This window comes from Podarcis muralis, chromosome 9 (assembly GCF_964188315.1).
Source record: "Podarcis muralis chromosome 9, rPodMur119.hap1.1, whole genome shotgun sequence".
Taxonomy (NCBI): domain Eukaryota; kingdom Metazoa; phylum Chordata; class Lepidosauria; order Squamata; family Lacertidae; genus Podarcis; species Podarcis muralis.
Window position 1 is genome coordinate 5,124,970 of NC_135663.1, and position 22,807 is coordinate 5,147,776.

Here is a 22,807-nt window from a genome sequence, read left to right on the forward strand (position 1 = left end):
CTGTTATTCTATATGTTAAATCTGCAAGCTGCACGTATTCCATCAGTTTAAGTTGCCATTCTTCTTTCTTGCTCATTTTCCGTCTTGGGGCTAACAAAACAGTAGTAGCATACATAAATAGTCTTTTTTGACACCTCGGAATTTCCCTATGAATTATCCCCAACAAAAAGCGCTCTGGTTTTTTTTGGAAAGGTACTTTTAAACATTTTTTTCAATTCATTTTATATCATTTCCCAATACTCTTTTAGCCTTTTACACTTCCATCACATATGATAAAACGTACCCTCAACCTCTTCACATCTCCAGCACTTAACTGATTCGGACTTATATATTTGAGTAAGTCTACTCGGAGTTAAATACCATCTGTAAATCATTTTCAGGTAGTTTCATAGTATGCAAAATGAACCACAGAAAGAGAAGAGGGGAAGTCGTTGATTTGAGGTTGTTTAAATGAATATTTTGAAATGCAATTTAGAAAATTTAATAAATTTATATTTATATAGGAAAGTGGAACTCTGGAGCCTGAGGTTAAAAAATAAACCCTTATAGAGGTGCTGGAAAAGAGGCCACAGCGTGGGGTTTCTTTTTCATGCACCCAGCCCCTTGGTGCAGAGGAAACATCCAGTTTGATGTGCTTAAGAACCATGGTGCTGGCGATCAAGTCCAGCTCACTGTTAGTCCCAGGCATCAGCAGAGAAAGTAAAAAATAAAAATGTTCTTTTGTCCTTTCTTTTGCACAAAGAGAGCGAGAGAAGCCTTTGATTGGGATGCCCTTGGTCCTGAGCAGGCTTGAGTTATCTGTACGTGGAAATAGAGCAACGGGAACCCTTGTCCTTGCTGGAGCTGCAACGTGGTGTCAGAAATGTACGACACCCTTTTGTTTATGCGTGTGGAAACTCTGCTTGAGTTTGGGGCGAAAGCTGCACAGCATCTTTCTCCCTTGACGTTGGCGCTTAGCAGTGCCACTGGAGCTCACAGGAGATAGATAGAGAGATAGATCAGTTACCTTCTGAACACATGCATTAAAAATTGTGTACATAGCGAAGAATGAAGATCAGGAGCAGGAACCAGGACGCATCCGAGGTGACATGCTTCTGAACGCCAGCAGCTAGGAATCACAAGTGGGGAATCATAGAACTGTTGGAAGGTGTAATGGGTATGAGTTACTCGTGCGTAAACTGGCGCCTCTCTAGGCTAGTTTGCCTTGTTAAACCTTTCTGACTGCACAGCCCTTCTCATCGTGGCTGCCTCAGTCGCTAGCAGAATCCGTCAGTGGGCGTTTCTTAAACCTCTTCCAACATAAAAGCTGTTTGACACCCAGTCTCCTCCTCCTCTCACTGCGCGGGAGTCTTCTGCGCAGGGAGGGCGTGGGTAGCGGAGGACCTGTGCTCTGATGTCAGTTCCCTGACAGAAGGGATCCCAAGGATCTTCTCGCCCAACCCCCTGCAATGCAAGAATCTTATAGCCCTTTCTGAAAGGCATGGAAGTGAAAAACATCTGGAGGGCATCAGGCTGGGAAAGGCTGCCTTGTCGAGGGTCTGCTTTTGATATGAGCATGTCAAATTGCAAATAACTTCTCCCCTTTTGCCTCTCTCCCAGATCCCGTTACGCTGAGTTCCAGTTCAACTGCCAATCCTCTGCGCAGTCTGCAACAGGGTGCCAGAGGGAGAATTACGCTGCCTGTCTGCTGGCCTATACTGGGATCATAGGTACATAACAGGGATTTGCTTAAATTTTGCTTCTTTTCAGCCGCCCAGAAAAATCGCTGCCATGTTAATTCAAACATTGCTCCATTGGCGATTCCTCCATGCTGAAGTTTACAGCCCTAACTGCACAGAATGTGACCGGAAACCCAGGGTCCTTTGCAACATTGCAAAGCATCCGATCCAAACTCTTCTTAATGCTTAAAATAAAAGACAGCAGCAGCAGCAGCATTTTACTTAAAACCCACAGTTGAAGAAGAAAAAGAGGAATTTGGATTTGATATCTGGCTTTATCACTACCCGAAGGAGTCTCAAAGCGGCTCACATTCTCCTTTCCCTTCCTCCCCCACAACAAACACTCTGTGAGGTGAGTGGGGCTGAGAGACTTCAAAGAAGTGTGACTGGCCTAAGGTCACCCAGCAGCTGCATGTGGAGGAGCGGGGAAGCGAACCCGGTTCACTGTTTACGAGTCCACCGCTCTTAACCACTACACCACACTGGCTCTTTTTGCTCTATTGTTGACTACAACAATATACCCATCTCAACCTTTCAAGGGGTTCATCCACACTTTTGCTTGACCCATATTTTGATCATAAAGGTAAAGGTACCCCTGCCCATACGGGCCAGTCGTGTCCGACTCTAGGGTTGCGCGCTCATCTCGCTCAAGAGGCCGGGAGCCAGTGCTGTCCGGAGACACTTCCGGGTCACGTGGCCAGCGTGACTAAGCAGCATCTGGCAAGCCAGCACCAGCGCCGCACACGGAAACGCCATTTACCTTCCCGCCAGAGCGGTACCTATTTATCTACTTGCACTTTGACGTGCTTTCGAACTGCTAGGTGGGCAGGAGCTGGGACCGAACGACAGGAGCTCACCCCGTCGCGGGGATTCAAACCGCCGACCTTGCGATCAGCAAGTCCTAGGCACTGAGGTTTTACCCACAGCGCCACCCGCGTCCCCATTTTGATCATATTATTTACCAGTTAATTACCCCAAGTCCAAGAGCTTCCGTCTTTGTTCGGCGGTTGTGCCGTGTGAAAATCCTGTCTTACCCGCTGAACTGAACCTCAGTTAAACAAAAGCTCTCTGGATTTTCCACACATCTGGTGCTTCTAAGAAAATTGCCAAATCCCTTCAGCCGCATAGACACCCCAGGCACTGACAGCAACATGATGGCATTTTAAACATTCATGGTTTCCCTCAAAGAATTCTGGGAGCTGCAGTCTGTTGAGGGTGCTGAGAGTTGCTAGGAGACCCCCCTGTTCCCTTTCCAGAACTACAATTCCCAGAGCTCCCTGGGAAGAGGGATGGATTGTGAAACCGCTCTGGGAATTGTAGCTCTGGAAGGGGAATGACAACTCTCAGCGCCCTTAAACTACAGCTCCCAGAATTCTTTGGACTGTTCCAAGTGGAATCACAGTGCTTTAAATGCATGATATGAATATGGGCATTTTTATCGGGAGCAGCTATTCCTGACCTGTTGCCAGAGTTTGACATAGGATTGGGTTTTGTCCTCCACTCATCAACAAATATTCTCTCTCTCTCTCTCTCCCTACTTCCCACTCCCCATTCCACCTCCTGGCAGGTAGTCCCATCACCCCAAACTACATCGACAACTCGACGTCAAACATTGCACCCTGGTGTACGTGCAACGCTAGCGGGAACAGGCAGGAGGAATGCGAGAACTTCCTACACCTCTTCACAAAGAATCTCTGCCTCCGTAAGTATAGGCTTGCCATACGGCAGGAAAATTCCTGACATGTCCTGGTTTTTCAGGTGTCAAAATGGCATCAGGGTAGGGGGCATTTTGCCGAAGCATCAAAATGTCAGGGGAAACCTGACATTTCGGGGAGTTCCCCCCCCCTCAAAAAAAAACCTGAACAATTTTGTTTTTGGTTTTTAAAAATTGTTTTTATTTGATTTTTACAAATTCATTCACGCAGGTAATATTATAACAAATAATAAACATTGCACAAGATTCTTCCGAATCTCAAGACTTCCCTCCACTCCTCCGTGGGTTCGTTAAGTAGCTTTTTTAACTGCACATCTGTCTAATTCATGGGTAGGCAAACTAAGGCCCGGGGGCCGGATGCGGCCCAATCGCCTTCTCAATCTAGCCCATGGACAGTCTACATGAGTAGAATGTGTGCTTTTACAGTGGTGCCTCGCAAGACGAAATTAATTCGTTCTGCGAGTTTTTTCGTCTTGCGAATTTTTCGTCTTGCGAAGCACGGTTTCAAAAGAAGTTTTAGAAAAGCTTCAAAAATCACCAAAGTCTTCAAAAACCTCAAAAAAGGCTACCACACCACGTGCAACTGCACCTCTTCAAGCAATGCACCCTGGGTATTAATGGTTTTAAGAAAAAGGAAACAAACTTCCAAGACGTTTTCGTCTTGCAAAGCAAGCCCATAGGGAAATTCGTCTTGCGAAGCAACTCAAAAAACCAAAAACCCTTTCGTCTTGCGAGTTTTTTGTCTTGCGAGGCATTCGTCTTGCGAGGTACCACTGTATTTAAAATGCATCTCTGGCTTATTTGTGAGGCATAGGAATTAATTCATACAGTATATATTTTTCAAAATATAGTCCGGCCCCCCACAAGGTCTGATGGACAGTGGACTGGCCCCCTGCTGAAAAAGTTTGCTGACCCCTGGTCTAATTCACCACCCTGCATTGTATCCAAAACCTATGTATCATTGCAAGAGTTATTTAAAGCATGCCCAAGAGTTCGTGTTTACGGTGGTCTTTTAAGTCCAATATATATTTGTCCCATTCTTTGTTTCGATCCTCCTGATTTCTGACTTTCCCACTTAATCTTGCCATCTCTGCATAATCCAGTAATTTAATTTCTGCTGGTCTGCCCTGGTGGGTAACTTGTCATCCTTTCAGCTCTGGGCAAGAAAAGCTAAACAATTGTGGTGGTTTCCTAAAATAAATAAATCACTTTTTGAAATATGGGAACCCGACGGTTCTCCCAAGCACCAGAGTTGGGGGACAGGGTACCCCCTTCCTTCTCTCCCATGCCCAAAACCAGGGTCACCTCTGAGTAAGGAGAATCCTTCTGCTGCAAAACGGATGTCTCAGTCCTTGAGAGTGGCGTGAGGAGGAGGAGGAGGTGAAGCGGGCAGCCAGGCCTTTCAAATGTCAGAAGCAGGGAAGAAAAATCTCTGGCAGGTTGAGCACGTCAAGACTCATCAGCGTCCTGAGAAGGACGCGAGGCTGTCGAGACTCAAGGAGATCTGACAAGAGCGGACCTTGCAACAGATTGGATCTCGGCGGCTGCTAAGGACAGAGCGCCCCCTCTTTACGAGAACTCTCTGACAAGGGCAGGCCTCGTGGCCTCGAGGGTGCTAACTTCGCCAGCACAGCGGCCAGACATTCAGTGCCTGGCTTCTCTGAGCCTCTTTAGATGGTGGGAAGAGGGCAGCAATAGGTCAGGAAAATCCTTGCCTTCCTTTAGCATCTCCTGCACACCTGAGTTCAACTACCGCATTGTTACAATGGGATTCCTTTATGGCATATCTCAGCCACAGATGCTTACATTTTAACGTTTCAATGGGATGGCATTATTGCATTTCTTCATTGCGGCTTTTAACTATGCATGTGTATATTTTACTCCTTCTAATTTGTTGTTGTTATTTATTAAAGTTGCATACCCATATGCATGCCCAGAGATCTCAGGAGATGAAGCTGAGGACTCATAAAAGAAGAAGGAATTGCCCTCACGGCCTGTCAGGGACCGTGCTGAGGAGGGCTGCACTGAGGAGAAATGGTGGGAGACACTCTCTCCCCCTGCTCCTGATCTGGACCCTGAATCTTCCCTGGAGCAGGAAGGCAGTATAATAATATAATAATAATAATTTATTATTTATACCCCGCCCATCTGGCTGGGTTTCCCCAGCCACTCTGGGCGGCTCCCAATCGAGTGTTAAAAACAATACAGCATTAAATATTAAAAACTTCCCTGAACAGGGCTGCCTTCAGATGTCTTTTAAAGATAAGATAGCTGCTTATTTCATTCACATCTGAAGGGAGGGAGTCCCACAGGGCAGGCGCCACTACCGAGAAGTCCCTCTCTCTGGTTCCCTGTAACCTCACAATGAGGGAACCGCCAGAAGGCCCTTGGAGCTGGACCTCCGTGTCCGTGCTGAACGATGGGGGTGAAGATGCTCCTTCAGGTATACAGGACCGAGGCTGTTTAGGGCTTTAAAGGTCAGCACCAACACTTTGAATTGTGCTCAGAAATGTACTGGGAGCCAATGCAGATCTCTCAGGACCGGTGTTATGTGGTCCTGGCGGCCACTCCCAGTCATCAGTCTAGCTGCTGCATTCTGGATTAATGTAGATTTGGAACAGTGGTTTGTAGAGGGACATAGTTCAGAAGGCAGAAGCTGGGAAATAGTGGGTGGGGAACAGCTAGAAGAAGAAGAAACAGTGGGAGAGAGGGACGTAAAAGATTCACACACACCCCTTTTCCAAGGACATGGAGAGCTCAGAAAGTGTCAGAACAGAAAGCACAGAGACTGCAAACTCAGATTACAAGACATAGATTAATAGGGATGGAGGGAGTGGCCCTTAATTGGGAGCACCGCCATTCCTAGTAGACGTGTTCTTTGTTCTCGCACTGTGACTATTAAAGATTCTAGGTGATAAGACGTTCCTTTCATTTGATCTTTTGTTTACTGCCATGGGGGAGGAAGTCGATTCCCCAAAACCTGACAGGGCCATCCCCAGTTGTGCATACCTACACCAGAAGTAGTTTCACAAGAAGACTCTGTTTGTGCCAGGACCTCCCATGCTCAGAGGCCAGATTCCCCTCCTTTGACGTAGGGGACTCAGGCTTACAAACCGTAGAGCAGGCATAGGCAAACTCGGCCCTCCAGATGTTTTGGGACTACAATCCCCATCATCCCTGACCACTGGTCCTGTTAGCTAGGGGTGATGGGAATTGTAGTCTCCAAACATCTGGAGGGCCGAGCTTGCCTATGCCTGCCATAGAGGAACCACAGTCTGCCTGAGTCAATGACTGCTAAAGTAGGCTGGGCCCCTTTAAATTGAGTGGCTCCTCCTGCTGAAGTTGGGGCTACCAACCAAGGTTGACCAGCAGCTCCTATTTAAGGCTCAGTCAGAGGCTGGCTGGTGCTGAAACAACATTTAAGTGCTGCTCTTGTGGAATCTATAGCCTGAGCTGTCCGGTGTCCTTGCCTTGCCTGCTGCTCAAAACTCTCCAAAGTCTCAACAAGTTAGACCCCCGGACTAACATCATGTCTCTGGTGCAAATGCATGCAAATTTATGTGCATGAACACTCAGGCACCATGCCAGGCACAGCCTGCCGTTTCACACTGCTGCGGTATATTTCAAAACATCGATAAGTGATCCTGAGACAATTAGGCTGTTTTCTAGCATACCTTTCGCCAAAAGAACACAAACACCCTTTCTGGCTTTTAAATCACAGGAAGACAGGCTGTTGCAGAGTAAATTGCAGTGTGAAATCAGGTGAAAATGGGGATGGGAGAACGAGTTCCTGGCCACCAGAAGTCCTGTCTTAGGAGCATATCCCACGACATCGCCTGTAAATGAGGAGAGGGTTTGCTGCAGAAGCATTTCTGAAACTGGAGCCTGGAAACCGCACATATCAGATTAATATCTCCGGCCCTCGACACGCAGCAAGGGGGCAGAGGGAGTGGAGATCTTTAAATGAAAAAGGGACCAGGATACATAAATCATCTCCCTCCGTCTCCACAAGGCAGTTAAATTATTCACATTACACAGGAGTGCACTTGGAGAGTTTTAGGACTTTAGAGAAGAACGCATATTACAGGGAGACCACATCTAGTGGGTGAGGATATGAGACATGTTCCCAGAGCCCAAACACAGAGTGGGTTTTGCTCAGCAAGCAAGGCGGCAAACTTAAAAGGTCTTTACTTGTGGGGTTGCCCCAATCAGACCTGTTTCCAAAGGAGATTTTAAGCTCTTCACCGTGCTTCATTGGTGGCCCACAGTTTTTAGAGTTTGGAGAGAGGGAGGAAAAACCTCATTCTCTCTCCACTTACCCTGTGCCACACATAATTTTATAAACTCCTGTAATAATAATTTATTATTTATACCCCGCCCATCTGGCTGGGTTTCCCCAGCCACTCTGGGCTGCTCCCAACAGAATATTAAAAACAGGATAAAACATCAGTCATTAAAAACAGGGCTGCCTTCAGATGTCTTCTAAATGTCAGGTAGTTGTTTATTTCCTTGACATCTGATGGAAGGGCATTCCACAGGGCAGGTGCCACTATCAAGAAGGCCCTCTGTCTGGTTCCCTGTAACTTGGCTTCTCGCAGGGAGGGAACCGCCAGAAGGCCCCCGGCACTGGATCTCAGTGTCCGGGCAGAACGATGGGGATGGAGACGCTCCTTCAGGTATACAGGACCAAGGCCGTTTAGGGTTTTCAAGGTCAGCACCAGCACTTTGAATTGTGCTTGGAAACGTACTGAGAGCCAATGTAGGTCTTTCATGACCGGTGTTATGTGGTCTTGGCGGCCGCTCCCAGTCACCAGTCTAACTGCCGCATTCTGGATTAGTTGCAGTTTCCAGGTCACCTTCAAAGGGAGCCCCACGTAGAGCGCATTGTAATAGTCCAAGCGGGAGCTAACTATCATTACATTCAAAGTATAAGGCAGCTTCCTGTGTAGAAACGAGGGAGACGATCATGCTTTCCTCTTTCAGAGAATGCCATCCAGGCCTTTGGCAACGGGACGTACCTGAGCGCCGCCCTGGGCTCCTCCACCCCTCCCACGACGCAGATGCGCAAGCAGGAGAGGAACGCCAACAAGGCAGCAGCCACCCTCAGAGAGAACATCTTCGAACAGCTACAGCCCACCAAGGTAGGCCGAGGATGCAGCCCAGGGAACAAGCAGGGTAGCCATGAATGACGTTTTCAACACCATCCTACCTTACATAGAGGAAATTTGAGCAGACACAGACCAAGGGACACCCTCCTTGGACCATCAACCAGCATCGCTCCCACCCGCAGGCTGCTTGCAGCTTTTGCACTGCATTTCCAGATGTTCCTATAAGTCTCTGAAAGTCTTTGTAGACTATGCAAGTCTCTGAAAGAAGCAAAAGGTCAGATTCTTGCTTGGTGAAAACAAGCCGTAATTCTTCTTCAGCACATGTTATGTAACGTTATGACCACTGCTCCATAGCTATTGTTGTTATACCATTCCATTCACCACATAGATGGGTTTATGAAGCATTTCTGTATCCTTCTGCTGTGCTGAAGAATTCCACGAAACAGTGAGTATATCCAGAATCACTCTTCACAACGTCTATTTGCGGACCACTTCAGCAGCTTTGGACGTCATATAACAAAGCTTTACGGCTTGTTTTCACCAGATAAGAATCTGACCCATTGCTTCTTTCAGAGACTTGCATAGTCTACAAAGACTTTCAGAGGCTCATAAGACTTATGTTTATTTGGTTCTATGTTTTCAAGAGAATCCATCAAGAGTGCACATTTTGTGACTTTCAGAGATTTATAAGATTTCTGTTTGTTTGGTTTTGCAGAGAGTGCATATTTCACATTGTTCAATGTTCCGTATCGATTATATAAAGAGTTTGTATTAATATTGCATTGTTGTGTTTGGTCATCGTGTTGCCTTGGATATTACTGATAATTGGTTGCAACACAGGGCTTTAATTGTTTGGTTATTTTCCAGAAGTTCTGACAACCAGTTGTTTCATTCAGAAAGAGACCTAGGTGGTATCTGATGCAGGAGAACCGCTAGAACAATGATTGCCAGCTCCTCAAAGGAATTTGCCCTCCCTCTCACCATGAACGGGCGAGGGCACTCCTCTAAATCTGTTCTGGAGATTCCCCCAATCTTCCAGGACAGATTTGGGGAGGGCTCCCTGTTCTAGAAGCAAGCACACGAACATTGCAATACGTATAGAATCATGGAATTGTGGAGTTGGAAGAGACCACGAGAGTCACCTAGCTCAACCCCCTGCAATGCAGGAATCTTTTACTCAATGTGGGTCTTGAACCCCGAGATTAAGAGTCTCATGTTCTACCAACTGAGCTAATCCAGGACAAGCAAGGGGCATGAGGTTCCCTAACTTTCACCAGTGATTCTAGATTCAGGTAGGTCGCCATGTTGGTCTGACGCAGTCGAAATAAATAAATAAAAATAAGAAAATTGTCCAGTAGCACCTTAGAGCAGTGTTTCCCAACCTTGTGCCTCCAGCTGTTTTTGGCCTACAATTCCCATCATCCCTTGCCACTGGTCTTGCTAGTCAGGGATGATGGGAGTTGTAGTTCAAAAACAGCTGGAGGCACAAGGTTGGGAAACACTGCCTTAGAGAACAACTAAGTTTGTTCTGGGTATAAGCTTTCGTGTGCATTCACACTTCTTCAGATACACTGAAGGAGAAATCACCAGACCCTTATATATAGTGGGAGGGTGGGGTAGGGTTTTTCTCAGAAGGGTAGTAGGAGATGGGTGATTGACTCAATGGGTATGGTAAACCTGTTGATGACTGTTAACGACTGCAATTAGTCCTACAGGAAAAAGCAAGGGATTGTGTGCAGATGACCAAAAATAGCTTGAGAATATGCAATGAGACAAGAATCCAATATCTCTATTCAGACCAGGTCTCCCCATAGTTTTCAGTCTAGTGTTGTTGTTGTTTAGTCATTTAGCCATGTCTGACTCTTTGTGACCCCCTGGACCAGAGCACGCCAGGCACTCCTGTCTTCCACTGCCTCCCGCAGTTTGGTCAAACTCATGCTGGTAGCTTCGAGAACACTGTCCAACCATCTCATCCTCTGTTGTCCCCGTCTCCTTGTGCCCTCCATCTTTCCCAACATCAGGGTCTTTTCTAGGGAGTCTTCTCTTCTCATGAGGTGGCCAAAGTCTTGGAGCCTCAGCTTCAGGATCTGTCCTTCCAGTGAGCACTCAGGGCTGATTTCCTTCAGAATGGATAGGTTGGATCTTCTTGTAGTCCATGGGACTCTCAAGAGTCTCCTCCAGCACCAGAATTCAAAAGCATCCATTCTTCGGCGATCAGCCTTCTTTATGGTCCAGCTCTCACTTCCATACATCACTACTGGGAAAACCGTAGCTTTAACTATACAGACCTTTGTCGGCAAAGGTGATGTCTCTGCTTTTTAAGATGCCGTCTAGTAATAAGTTGTAATTCAGCAACTTCTCTTGCTTTTTCCTGTAGGACTAATTGTAGTCGTTCACCATACCCATTGAGTCAATCACCCATCTCCTACTACCCTTCTGAGAAAAACCCCACCCCACCCTCCCACAATATATAAGGGTCTGGTGACTTCTATTTCAGTGTATCTGAAGAAGTGTGCATGCACACGAAGGCTTATCCCCAGAACAAACTTAGATGGTCTCTAAGATGCTACTGGACAATTTTCTTTAAAAAAATTCACCAATGATATTTCATTATGTACATAGACCCTAAAAGGGTCGTGCTAGATATTCTGAGATGCGTATTTAGGGAGGGTTAGGAACATTTGCAGAGCAGAAGTGGGGTGGGTGTTCAACCCTACCTCATCCCCCAGTTGTCCTCAGTGACTCTCCTTACCTCAACCATTTCCCCCTTCTTCTGAAGTCAGGTTCCCAGTCAAGTGCTGTGAAACCCAGTGGAAGGAGAGGATTCAGCGGAAGGGCATAGGGAAGGGAGAGGGTTAAGCACACCTGCTGCTTCTTTAGCAGAAATGCTGCCCTTACTTTGCACTCAAGAAGCGAGTGAGCTCAGAGTCTGTTGCCAAGAGACTGCTTCCAGCTTTGATTCATTTTTATTCCATGAAGTTGTAATCAGGGGTGAGGGAGGAATTCGAACCAGTTCTCATTTAAAGGCGAACCTCACTCATTGGCACTAAGAGCCGAAGCACAATTCCTTTGAAATCTGCATGTCCCTGAATTTTGCAGGGCTGCTTCTCCAGCCAAGTAACATGGTCAAACCTGCATATATTGGGGGAAAGTGCATTTAATGTATGCATTAGTGAAAATGGCTTGCATTGTAGTTGGGGAAAATCCCTTTGCAAAATTGTGCGCCTAAGGAAAAAATGCATATAGAAATGAGAGCATTAGCAGAAATTTGCAATAAAACGCTGATCAGTTTTGACGAGGACCTTCTATTTTTTCTTAAACAATCACAAGCTGGTGTGGAAATGGGGAGAGCTGAACCTACGACTGGAAACGGGGAGGAACTGAAATTGATAGATCCACCTGCTTCTAAGAAGTTGTTTGTTTTCCCCCTTTGATTTGAAAGTCATGTGTGCACCAGCAACAGCAGCAGCAACACCAGATCCAATAAGATTGCCTTGCTGGGAATTCTTCCTTTGGCTGCTGCCGCGTTTCTTCCCTGCTCGGAGCTGAACTTCCTTTGCCATTTTTAACTCCTCCTGGCGCCCAGCAGCTGTGGGATAAGAGAAGAGCTAAGCCGATTAGACAGCAGGAGCAGGAGGTTTCAAAGGAACGGCATCTAACATCCCTACTCCCAGCTTACGGAGAAAGGCTTGTGAAGCTGCATCTCTGTTCAAGGAGCTGTCTCTCCTGAAACCGGGGAGGGAGGGAGATTTTCCCCATTGAATCAAACTCATTTCTGTGTGCCTCCCCAAATTCGTGCCACAAAGCAGTAAAGTCAACAGATTTCCAGGAACAGGACTGTTTGCGTCCCAGTATTTGGCTCTGCCCAATGTGGAAGGCAACGGTTCTTCACGCCAACCAGAGAGACAAAGTAATAATAATAATAATAATAATAATAATAATAATAATAATAATAATAATAATTTATTTATACCCTGCCCTCCCCAGTCAGGATCAGGCTCAGGGCGGCTAACACCAAATATAAAAACAAGATTGCTTAAAAAACAAAATTTAAATACAACATTAAAACATTAAAATGCAGCCTCATTTCAGTGGAACTCAATCAAAAACTTTTTTGGGGATAAAAATGTCAAATCTTCACCAAGGCCAACTATCCAGACTGGTCCTACATAGAAAAAAAAGCCAGGGAAGTCCCCAAATAGGAGTTCCATCACAGAAGGAGAAAGGAAAAAGGAAAAAGGAAAGCGGGGAAGGGGATCAAGTTGATTCCAAGCCAAAGGCCAGGAGGAACAACTCTGTCTTACAGGCCCTGCGGAAAGAAATCAGATCCTGCAGGGCCCTGGTCTCATGAGACAGAGCATTCCACCAGGCTGGGGCCAGTGTTGAAAAGGCCCTGCCTCTGGTTCAGGCTAATCTAACTTCCTTAGGGCCCAGGACCTCTAGGGTGTTGCTATTTATGGACCTTAAGGTCCTCCGTGGGGGATATTGGGAGAGGCGGACCTGTAGGTACGAGGGTCGTAGGCCATGAAGGGCTCTAAAGGTCAAAACCAGCACCTTAAATCTGACCCTGTACTCCACCGGGAGCCAGTGCAGCTGGAAAAGCACTGGGTGAATGTGCTCCCATGGCAGAGAAGTAGGGACATCCCCAGTGGCCGGGGAGTGGGGGGCTCCCTTAACTGTGTCACTGTCTTGGGGGTGAGAGGTGTCAGGTGACGGCTTCAAAAAGGCTCACTGTCAGCACCAAACAGTGGATTGGCACAGACACTGAACCTCACATGGTGTATTTGCAGGCACGGTTTGGATCAAAGCCACACCTGCAAATGGACTTTCATCTACAGGTGAAATATGTCTATTGATAGGTGTGGTTTGGATCCAAATGTCATGGACTGGCAGGATGCAGAAGAGTAGTGGGAGGTACAAGCTGGGCAACCCCCAGGGGAAGAAGGCTCATGGCCCAGGGCTTGGTGGTAGGACGACAATGAGTGGCCAGAAGGAGCAGACTCTTAGCGTTCCTGCTCCGTGATTGCAGTCATGGGATTGTTGTCTTTCACATGATGGTTTATGTTTTGACTCCACAGAGTGGGAAGTGACAGAGACAGGATGTTTGTGTTACTGTGTTCCGTGAAGTGGGACTATTGTCCTTTGTTCCTTTTCTCTTTGCTGTCTGATGCTAGAGAGAGAGGGAGCCATGTTGCAGTGCTCCGTGTGTGTTTATATGTAAATAAAGTAGATTAGCCAAAATGCTGAGTTGCTGAGGTTCTGTTACGCAAGCTGCGAAGACTCTGCAGATCCCTAAGTGTGCCGATGTCTGTTGGCCTCGGTCGCTGTGATGTTCCAGCTGAAGAAAGCTTTTGAAGCTCCCAAATGATCGACCAGGAGGGGGAGAACATGCCAGTCTGGAATGTGTCTCTGCCAGGGTCCAACTCGAGTGTAGGATGAGCTCCTGACACAGACTTGGGAGGAGGCGGCAGAAGAGGTAACGGTTTAGTGAGCAGGAAGAGGCTTTGGCAGAGAGCAGTTCTGATTCCAGGAGACAGAGATGAGGCCAGCTGCTGAAGAGTTCAGGTAGTCTCCCCTTCCTGCTGCAACCAGAATCCCTCCTCACTGGTCTCCCAGAACACACAGAGAAATGAAAAGAGCAGAGCTGAGATTGCTTGTGTGCAGATATAGTCTCTGATTTATTGGGGGGAAAACCTTGGAGAAGAGGGGATTTAGGCAGCTGTGGGAAGGCGAGGACACTCAGTCCTTGCAACTGCCTCACAAGGACAAGATTACTGGAAAGTTTTCCTGGGAGCTCTAGACCTGCGCAGTTTTGGTTTCTTTAAACAAAGAGCTACCTTCATGGACACTGTGGTTTTTTAATTGCTGACTCCAGCTCCTGAAACCAAACCACACCTGCAAAAAGGCCACCCCAAAAGAGCTCTGCTAGCCAAAGGGCTATTTTAAATTCCTGGATGTTCCTTTGCAGCCACATTTTCATGTGCCCATTGACCTGACCTCGCAGATCAAATGTGGGGGCAGCAGGGCATGCTTGGGGGCAAATGGCCCCCTGGGCCAGATTCGAACCCCTGCCAGGGCTAAGTTGGCTGGAGATCCCCCATGCCTTGTCTACACTGACTAGCAGGCGTGCCTCTCCCAGGCCTCCCTGAAGATGCTGTCAGGGCTGAACCTGGGACCTTCTGCAATCACAGCAGATGTTCTACCCCTGACCTATGGCATTTCCCTCGAGGAGAGAAGCACAGACGAGAGAGCAGAAATGCAGCTAAATCCATAGCTGCTTCACTTTCCCCTTGGTTCTGTCAATTCTTTGGATAACCAGAAGATGTAAGCCTGGTACCCACCGGCGTAAGGGGTGTGTGTGTGTGTGTCATCTGCTTAGCACAAAGTGTTTGTGTAACTCAGATCTAAGACCTCGCTAGCTGCAAAGTGTTCAGATCTGAACGGGAGCTATTGAGAGTCGAGACTCACCTATTCATCATGGTCTTGGCTGTGAGCCGCGGCTTAATATAGCAGGCGGCTGTTTGATCACCTTGCCTCAGACGGAACCTGGTACCTATTTTGGGCCTCTGAGAGCAGCCACAAAGAGGCTGCAGGTGAACCGTCAGGCACGTGCTCACTTTGGCTTATCTCTGCCATCTCCAGGTAAAGGGGTCTTTTGGTTGCAGGGGTACCAACTTGAATCAAATATCAGGGGGCCCAGGTAAGCCATGCCCCCCATAATTGATCACAAGACATGCCATGCACACACCATTTAAATGGCAGTGCCTATTAACTTGGGGGGTCCCCTTCAAGTATTTTATTGGGGGGGCTGAAGGCACCTTGACCCTGGGAGTTGGCTCCTATGTTTGGTTGTAAGACTGGGGGGGGAGGAAATACCCATCTTTTGTGCAGCTCATGTTATTGCTTTGTTGTTCTTTAGAAATACTTCAGATGCTTTCTTTTTGTTGAAATATATAAAAAAATAATAAAAATTGTCCAGTAGCATCTTAAAGGTAAAGGTACCCCTGACTGTTAAGTCCAGTCACAGACGACTCTGGGGTCGCGTGCTCATCTCGCTCTATAGGCCAAGGGAGCGGTACCTCTTCAACTACTTGCACTTTGTTGTGCTTTCGGACTGCTAGGTGGGCAGGAGCAGGGACCGAGCAATGGGAGCTCACCCTGTCGCGGGGATTCAAACTGCCGACCTTCTGATTGGCAATGCCTAGGCTTAGTGGTTTAGACCACAGCGCCTTAGAGACCAACTAAGTTTGTTCTTGGTATAAGCTTTCGCACACAAAAACTTGTACCAAGAACAAACTTAGTTGGTCTCTAAGGTGCTACTGGACAATATATATATATATATATATATATATATATATTTGCTTTCGTAGATTTTCACGGGTACAGGAATGCAGGTTTTGGTGTCCTCGGGTATCTTCCCGTGTAAAAGTTGGGGTGTCTAGGCGACGTTTCGACGAGGTCTCACTCGTCATCTTCAGGCTGGTGCTTTCGGCTTCTTGTTACTGGAACAGAGCAGGATCTCAGTGTTTGAGTTCCTATAAATACTGTTGAGGAGGTTCTGGGCAGAGAGGAAGTTCCCAGGCTAGTGTGCCTTTGCGTCAGACCAGCATGGCTACCTACCTGAATCTTTCTTTTTGTTGTAAGGGAGAGACACGAAACCTTTGATAGACTTTGAGGGCCGCATTCTCTTCTTGTCAAGCTTTTAGGGGCCACATCCCAGAAGTGGGCGAGGACAGAGGAGGCTGGTTCATCTGGGCAAATGGGGCACCCTGTCTGCCTTCATCTGTCTCCCACCTGCCTGCCTGCCTGCTTTCTCACAGCTAGCCAGCAGATGGCGCTGGCCACCAGCTTCCTCCCAAACACAACAGGGAGGAGCAAAGGAATGAACTGCACGCCATTGGCTCTGTCGCCACCTGCTGTTGCCTCCAGGAATTTCACACAACCAGTGGGTGCCATGCACTACTGGGCGGAGCCAGAGGCAAAAGTGGGTGGGGCCAGTGGATGTAAATGTTTCTACACACCTCTATCATGCATACAGACAAGCAAGAAGTCACCCTCCCAAAGGCCTGGTCAGAATCTTTCCCTGGGATAAAAGGCTAATAACAAGGTTGCCAGCTGTTCCTCTCAGAGGGGAGGTCATTCTGGGGATGAGGCACCACCACAGAGAAGGCCTTTTCATGTGACCCCAATCCCTGAACTCTACCTGGCGCTAGAACCACAAAGACAGCTTCTCTCCCACTCCAAATCCACCCACTTCAGATCCACACTATACAATTAATGCACTACACATTTATTCCTGCATTTCAGGGGGCTGGACTAGATGGCCTTTGGAGTCCCAGCTCTACAGTTCCATGATTCAGTATCAAACCACAGTCCCCTGTTCCCTTCACTTGGGTACAGTTCCTAGAGCGGTTTAGCAGTCAATCTCTCTTCCCAGGGAATTGTGGGAACTGTAGCTCTGTTATGGGGATAGAGGCCTCCTAACAAGCCCAGCGCCTTTAACAAACTACAGTTCCCATGATTCTTTGGGAGAGGCCTTGCTATAGCGCAGATGGAGCTGCAGACTAACAAATCACCCAGGTGTTAACTCCCTACCTTTGCTGGTTTTTTCTTTCCAGGTATCTGCAGAGGAGAAGCTTCTACAAGATGCCACCCACCTAGCGTCTGACGGCTCCAGCTCAGCGCTGTCACTGGCCATGAACGGCTGGTTGGTGATGTGGTGTTCCACTTCTACCAGTACATTCCTCCTGGCGTCCATGTGAATTGGAGCGCGCCCACACTCAAGCGCCCTGACCGGACTGCTCTCCGTTTGTTTGTTTTCGAATCGGGGAGCTGGGGCGAAAGGCCTCGCCAGCTCCTGGCTACCTCCCTCTTCAAGGTTATCGGGAGGAAAGGAAAGACACTCATCTCATCAGCTTGTTTGTCGACACCTTTCTGGTGAGCCACAATGTGTTCATCTGTGGAAGGACCCAGAAATCAGTCCCTGCAAGGAAGCGTGTGATCCATCATGGGTTACAGCAAGGACTAATTCACATTAGCTTCTTTTGCCCCCCATATTTAGCAGGTCAGTAAAAGTTGCCTGCTTTGGTAGGCTGAAACAGTCTTAGGAACATCCCCAGCACACTAGGATTTTGCTGCCATCTTGGAAAACCTTCCAAGAATGGGTTGAAGTAGGCTATCGCCCCAACTTCTCCATGTGTTGAGTCAAAGAACTGGACTGCTTCATCATGCCAATACTCCCATCTTGCGGTAGTGACACCACCCAATCTCCATATTTTTTTTAAGAAGGGGAGGGGGAGGGAAGAACTGAGCGCTTTGTCCTTGAGACCTGGGTCTCCAGACTCAGAATGAGACAGACAAGTCTGGGTATCTTGACTCTCTCCTTGGCCACAATTTTTGGGTGGGAAATGGGGTCTATAATCTGTTGAGCGGAGGGCTTTGGTTTGAAAATCCATGCTTGTTTGGAGCTTCACGAGGAGAGTTTAGACAGGACCAGCAGGACTGAACTTCTGAACCACCCATTCTTACCAGCAAGGCATTGACTTGGTTCCAGCACAGCACCTCGAAGGATAAAACCACACCTCACCTGATACTCTACAAGAGAGCAATTGTAGATGGACCTGGAATCTTCTCATGCAACTGGTGTGTGCTTCTTCAGCCTGGGTGGCCCTTCTAGACACTTGTATTGAAGGCCGATTCATGCTGCTGATTCACTGAACTCCTCAACGCAATCCACTGAGTTAAATTTGAGAGACTCCCTTACTTTCCTCAGTGATTTTCAAAGGACAGTTTGGTACTTACCGCAGAAAACCCATCCCTGTAATTTGGTCCAGGAAAGAGATTGCAGGACAGAAGTCTTTAAAATCTTAATCTCAAACATTTCAACCGTCTGGTATTTTGAGATCCCCAAACAACACATCTTGCACATCCAAACATTTGCTGCCGGAAAACAGAAGCCACTGGAATCGGAGGCAGAATGTCACCTTCAGGACTGATGTCCAGATGCACAAATTGACCACTCAGCCAAACGTTTGAATTATATATTCTCAGAGAAGGACTGTTTTGGGTTGTGAGTGGATGTAATGGATATTCCATCTGTGGCGGGTTTCTGATCAGCAATGGCTGGTCCACAGGTCCAAGGGAATATTTATAGCAAGCGATGGTCCTGGGAGTGTCAACTGGGTCTATGGGGGTGGGAATTACTCCTTCCACCATCCCAACTTGCCTACCAATGCATTGCATCTCCCATTCATGGTCACGGCTCATGTGGGTCAACCATAGTTAGATTCCGACACAATACTTTGACCCCAATTCAAGATGGAGGTCAGCCCCCATGGAGAGCATTCTGATCAAGGGACTGCAAGGCCCTGAACCTTGTATTGAAATGTGGCCTCCTTCTTCTTGTGCAAAGGATTATTTTTTAAGAAAACACACACAGAAACCGACCTACCTACATTCCAGAGCTCTCCAGGGCTCAACATGCAGAGATTTGTTCTTACGGAAGGGAATGCTTTCCTCTTCATGCGTGCATCAGAATTCCGGCATGCCCAGCAAACTTGTTGGGTGGTGCACATGAGCACACAAATTTGGCAAAGCTAGAAAAGGCAGGGATGATTAGCTTGGGGGGAGTGAAAGGGAGCTCATTCCAGTACAATACCATCCCATCCACCTACAAAGCAACTTGGAGGTATCTTCATCTATATTGGCCACTAGCTGGTTCCTTGATTCCCGGCCCAGAGATGGATTTAGGGGCAGCGCAACTGGTTATGCCACACTGGGCACCAAGCCTAGGGGCACTGCAGACCATCACAACTATAATGTAGTGAATTGAGCAGGGCAAAAGGTCAAAGAGGCAGAGAGCACTCAATTTTGGCCTCGCAAAGGGCACCACTGAAGTTTGAAAAGCCAAAGTCTGCCCTGCCTGGTTCGCTGAACTAGAACTGCATTTCTATGGACTGGTTCTGCCCGAAGGATATTTCTGCCCCTTGCCATCTGAGACACACATCCTAAAGATATTCTGCAGCTGGGATGAGGAACCTCAGGTCCAGAAGACAGCCTATTGCACAAACACAAAATTCGCAATTGTCACTCATTCTTGCCCCTCTGGTCCCACCTGCCACTGGTATGTGGCCCTCCAGAATGCCATGTGGCCCTCTGTGGAAAGAAATTCCCTAGCCATGTTCTGCAGCATTGCAGAGCAATGTTTGCAAGCGCTCCTTTGCAACGTCGGCAAGCGATTCTTCGCTGCACCGGTGGCTTTTATCTCGTGTTTTTATCCCACGAACCTCCCTGAGATCTTTTGACGAAGGGTTGTATATAAATCCGATAAATAAATAAAATAAGTAAATAATAAAGGTTGGCATTTGCTCAGTTCACACACCCCAGAAACAGCCTAGATCAGGCACCCCCAACCTTCGGCCCTCCAGATGTTTTGGACTACAATTCCCATCATCCCTGACCACTGGTCCTGTTAGCTAGGGATCATGGGAGTTGTAGTCCAAAACTTCTGGAGGGCCACAGGTTGGGGGTGCCCAGCCTAGATGTTTCAGGTGACCATTTGGTCACTTGGTTCAGCTTGCCCTTCTGAGGACACTGCAAACATTTCAAGTCCTTTGGCGGTGACGGATGCTTTTCACATTAAGGCAGAAGGTAAATGATGGAGCCCCCTGACTCGGAGCTCCTGGTTTTGTTTGTTCAGACACATCAAATGTTCACCTGACATGCTGCACGTTTTCCTGGCTGCAAACCAGAGGTGGAGGGCTTGGCATTTTTTTAGCACTTGGTCGCCAAAGTGGTGGAAAGAAAATCTGGGGAGGGCACTGAAATCCCAAAAGAGGATCTCAGACTTCCGAGTCTGCTATCAAATTTGGGAAAATCACTAGAATTTAAGTATTTTAGAAAGGGGGGCAAGTAGTACAAAAGAACCTGATGGTTATCATCACCAGCATGAAGTAGTATCTTCTGGCTGGAGAAATATGTGGAAAGGGGAGAAGGTTTAAAAAGCAGATGGCCGACACCGATATAAACTCATATTTCCAGTTGATTTGCAGATTATTTTTCTGGAATGTGATGGGTGCCTAGCTGTTATTTATCCTAAAAGATAAAACTTAGCTGTGTCCCTTCCAACTCTACAATGCTATGATTTTATTATTCTCCCACTGCCCTGCCGCCAGTTTTCATGATGGAAAAACCTACGGCAGAGCCTGAGAAATCCCAGAATGAACCTAAAGAGGTTTGGCAGAGGAGAATTCAGGCATCTTTAAACTTTTGCACATTCCCTTGCACCTTGAGGGTTTAGAACCACCCTGTTTCCAAATCTAGCTTTGCCCGCCAGGCATAAACCGAGTTGAATCGCTACTCTCCAAGTTCAAACCAACGTAGCTCCATTGACTGGAACATTAGAAAAACGATCCAGAATTCCACCAATCCTATTTGTCTTCTGGATGACGCCTCATGAGAGCTAGAAACCTGCAATCTAAAACAAATAGCAAAGCCAATGATTTCGGAGTGAGGGGAGGTGTTGCCAGCTGCGGCTGCGGGTCAAAATATCTGAAGGGCAGCAGGTTGGGGAAGGCTTTTGTAGGATCATAAAAGGGCCCTATGGGATGCGGGTGGCGCTGTGGGTTAAACCACAGAGCCTAGGACTTACCGATCAGAAGGTCGGCGGTTCGAATCCCCGCGATGGGGTGAGCTCCCATTGTTTGCTCCCAGCTCCTGCCAACCTAGCAGTTTGAAAGCACGTCAAGTGCAAGTAGATAAATAGGTACCACTCCGGCGGGAAGGTAAACGGCGTTTTCATGCGCTGCTCTGGTTCTCCAGAAGTGGCTTAGTCATGCTGGCCACGTGACCCGGAAGCTGTATGCCAGCTCCCTTGGCCAGTAAAGTGAGATGAGCGCCGCAACCCCCAGAGTCGGCCATGACTGGACCTAATGGTCAGGGGTCCCTTTACCATTTTAAGAGGGCTCTGGCAGGACCAGGACAAAGGTCCATACCAGTTCACATCCTGTTTCCAGCACAGGTCAGACAGGTGCTGCTGAGGCCATTCTGTGTTGCTCCTCCTCCTCCTCTGCTTTTCTTTTTCTTTTCAGCACAGCTGAAATTAGTCGGTACTATTACTAAAAACAGAGATGCCCAATAGGGTTTCTTCCAGGTGTTTCTGGAGAGCAGCATCCATCACCCTGACCCATGCTGGCCAGAATGAGGGTGCCGTCTCGCTGCAAACCCCATTCTCGTTTTTTCTCTGTTCGGACCACCCCGTCTTTTGTTATCTTATTGTTTTCTTATCGCCACCTCCTTAACCCTGCCGATGGTTCTCCAAATTACTGCTCCTGTTTTTATCTCCGCAGCACTTTGAATTTTGCAAAGTGCGCTTTGACCCTTCACATATTTCTTCTTCACCCTGAACAGCAAATTGCTTTTGTGCCCATTCTACAGACAGGAAACTGAGGCTGTGAAATAACATATTGTCCAAAGCCAAAGACCATGTCTACTGAAGGGGTGAGCCTCACATTACCAATCACTTTCTCTCTGCTTTTCAAGGAAGCTTGGCTAAAAGGTCCCTAATTTCCGGAAATGCCCTCTTTGCCCAGACAGGAAAGGATAGTAACATTCTGCCAATGTCTACATAGACTTGCCTTCTGTTGCTTGTGACTTGAGATGGGTATTAGGAAAAGACACCCTACATTTACACCCAGAGCATGGGCGCCGCTCTGGCAGTGGCCAGGTGAAAAAATATATAATATAAGGTCAGTTCTGATTCTTACGTTTCAGGGGGTTGGGCTAGATGGCCTTTGAGGTCCCTCCCAGCTCTGTGGTTCTATGATTCTAAGATGTTCTCATCTCTGCAATAAGACAAAACACAAAAACCTTGATGCTGGAGAGGGGAAGTGCTCCCAAGATCACACATGGGTTTATAGGGGGGGTTGGTTATACTTTTGGGATCTAATCTGTACTTTCTGTATGTATCAGTATTAAAAAAAATGTACCCTGAAATAAAGCAGATGTGGATTCTTTTCCTGAATAGGTTGGTCACTTTTATGTTGCCTCTTTAAGAATTTAGGAACATGAGGATTATCGGGGTGGGTGAGACCGTACAAGGGCATGAAGGTTTTCCACCAATGAAGTGGCCGAATGCCAAAATTACAGGTTGGGGGAAGAAGGCATTCGATTTTACGATACAATAATCTTTATTGTCTTTGTCCCATACAGAACAATGAAATTGAAAAATCTACACCAGACATTCAGAAACCCACAAGCCTGCTATCCCA

At 47.3% G+C, this 22,807-nt stretch overlaps 1 protein-coding gene across 2 annotated transcripts in view; it reads left to right on the plus strand.

The window, feature by feature from the left end:
• GFRA4 (GDNF family receptor alpha 4) overlaps positions 1-22,560 on the plus strand; it is a 131,456-nt gene extending 108,896 nt beyond the window's left edge. For both annotated transcript variants that reach the window (XM_028744249.2, XM_028744247.2), the window contains exons 5-8: positions 1,600-1,709; positions 3,286-3,420; positions 8,416-8,573; positions 17,159-22,560. In XM_028744249.2, coding sequence (XP_028600082.1) covers positions 1,600-1,709; positions 3,286-3,420; positions 8,416-8,573; positions 17,159-17,302 — 547 coding nt within the window. In that variant the 3' untranslated portion in view covers positions 17,303-22,560. The remainder of the gene's footprint in view (positions 1-1,599; positions 1,710-3,285; positions 3,421-8,415; positions 8,574-17,158) is intronic.
• Positions 22,561-22,807: the final 247 nt, after the last annotated feature.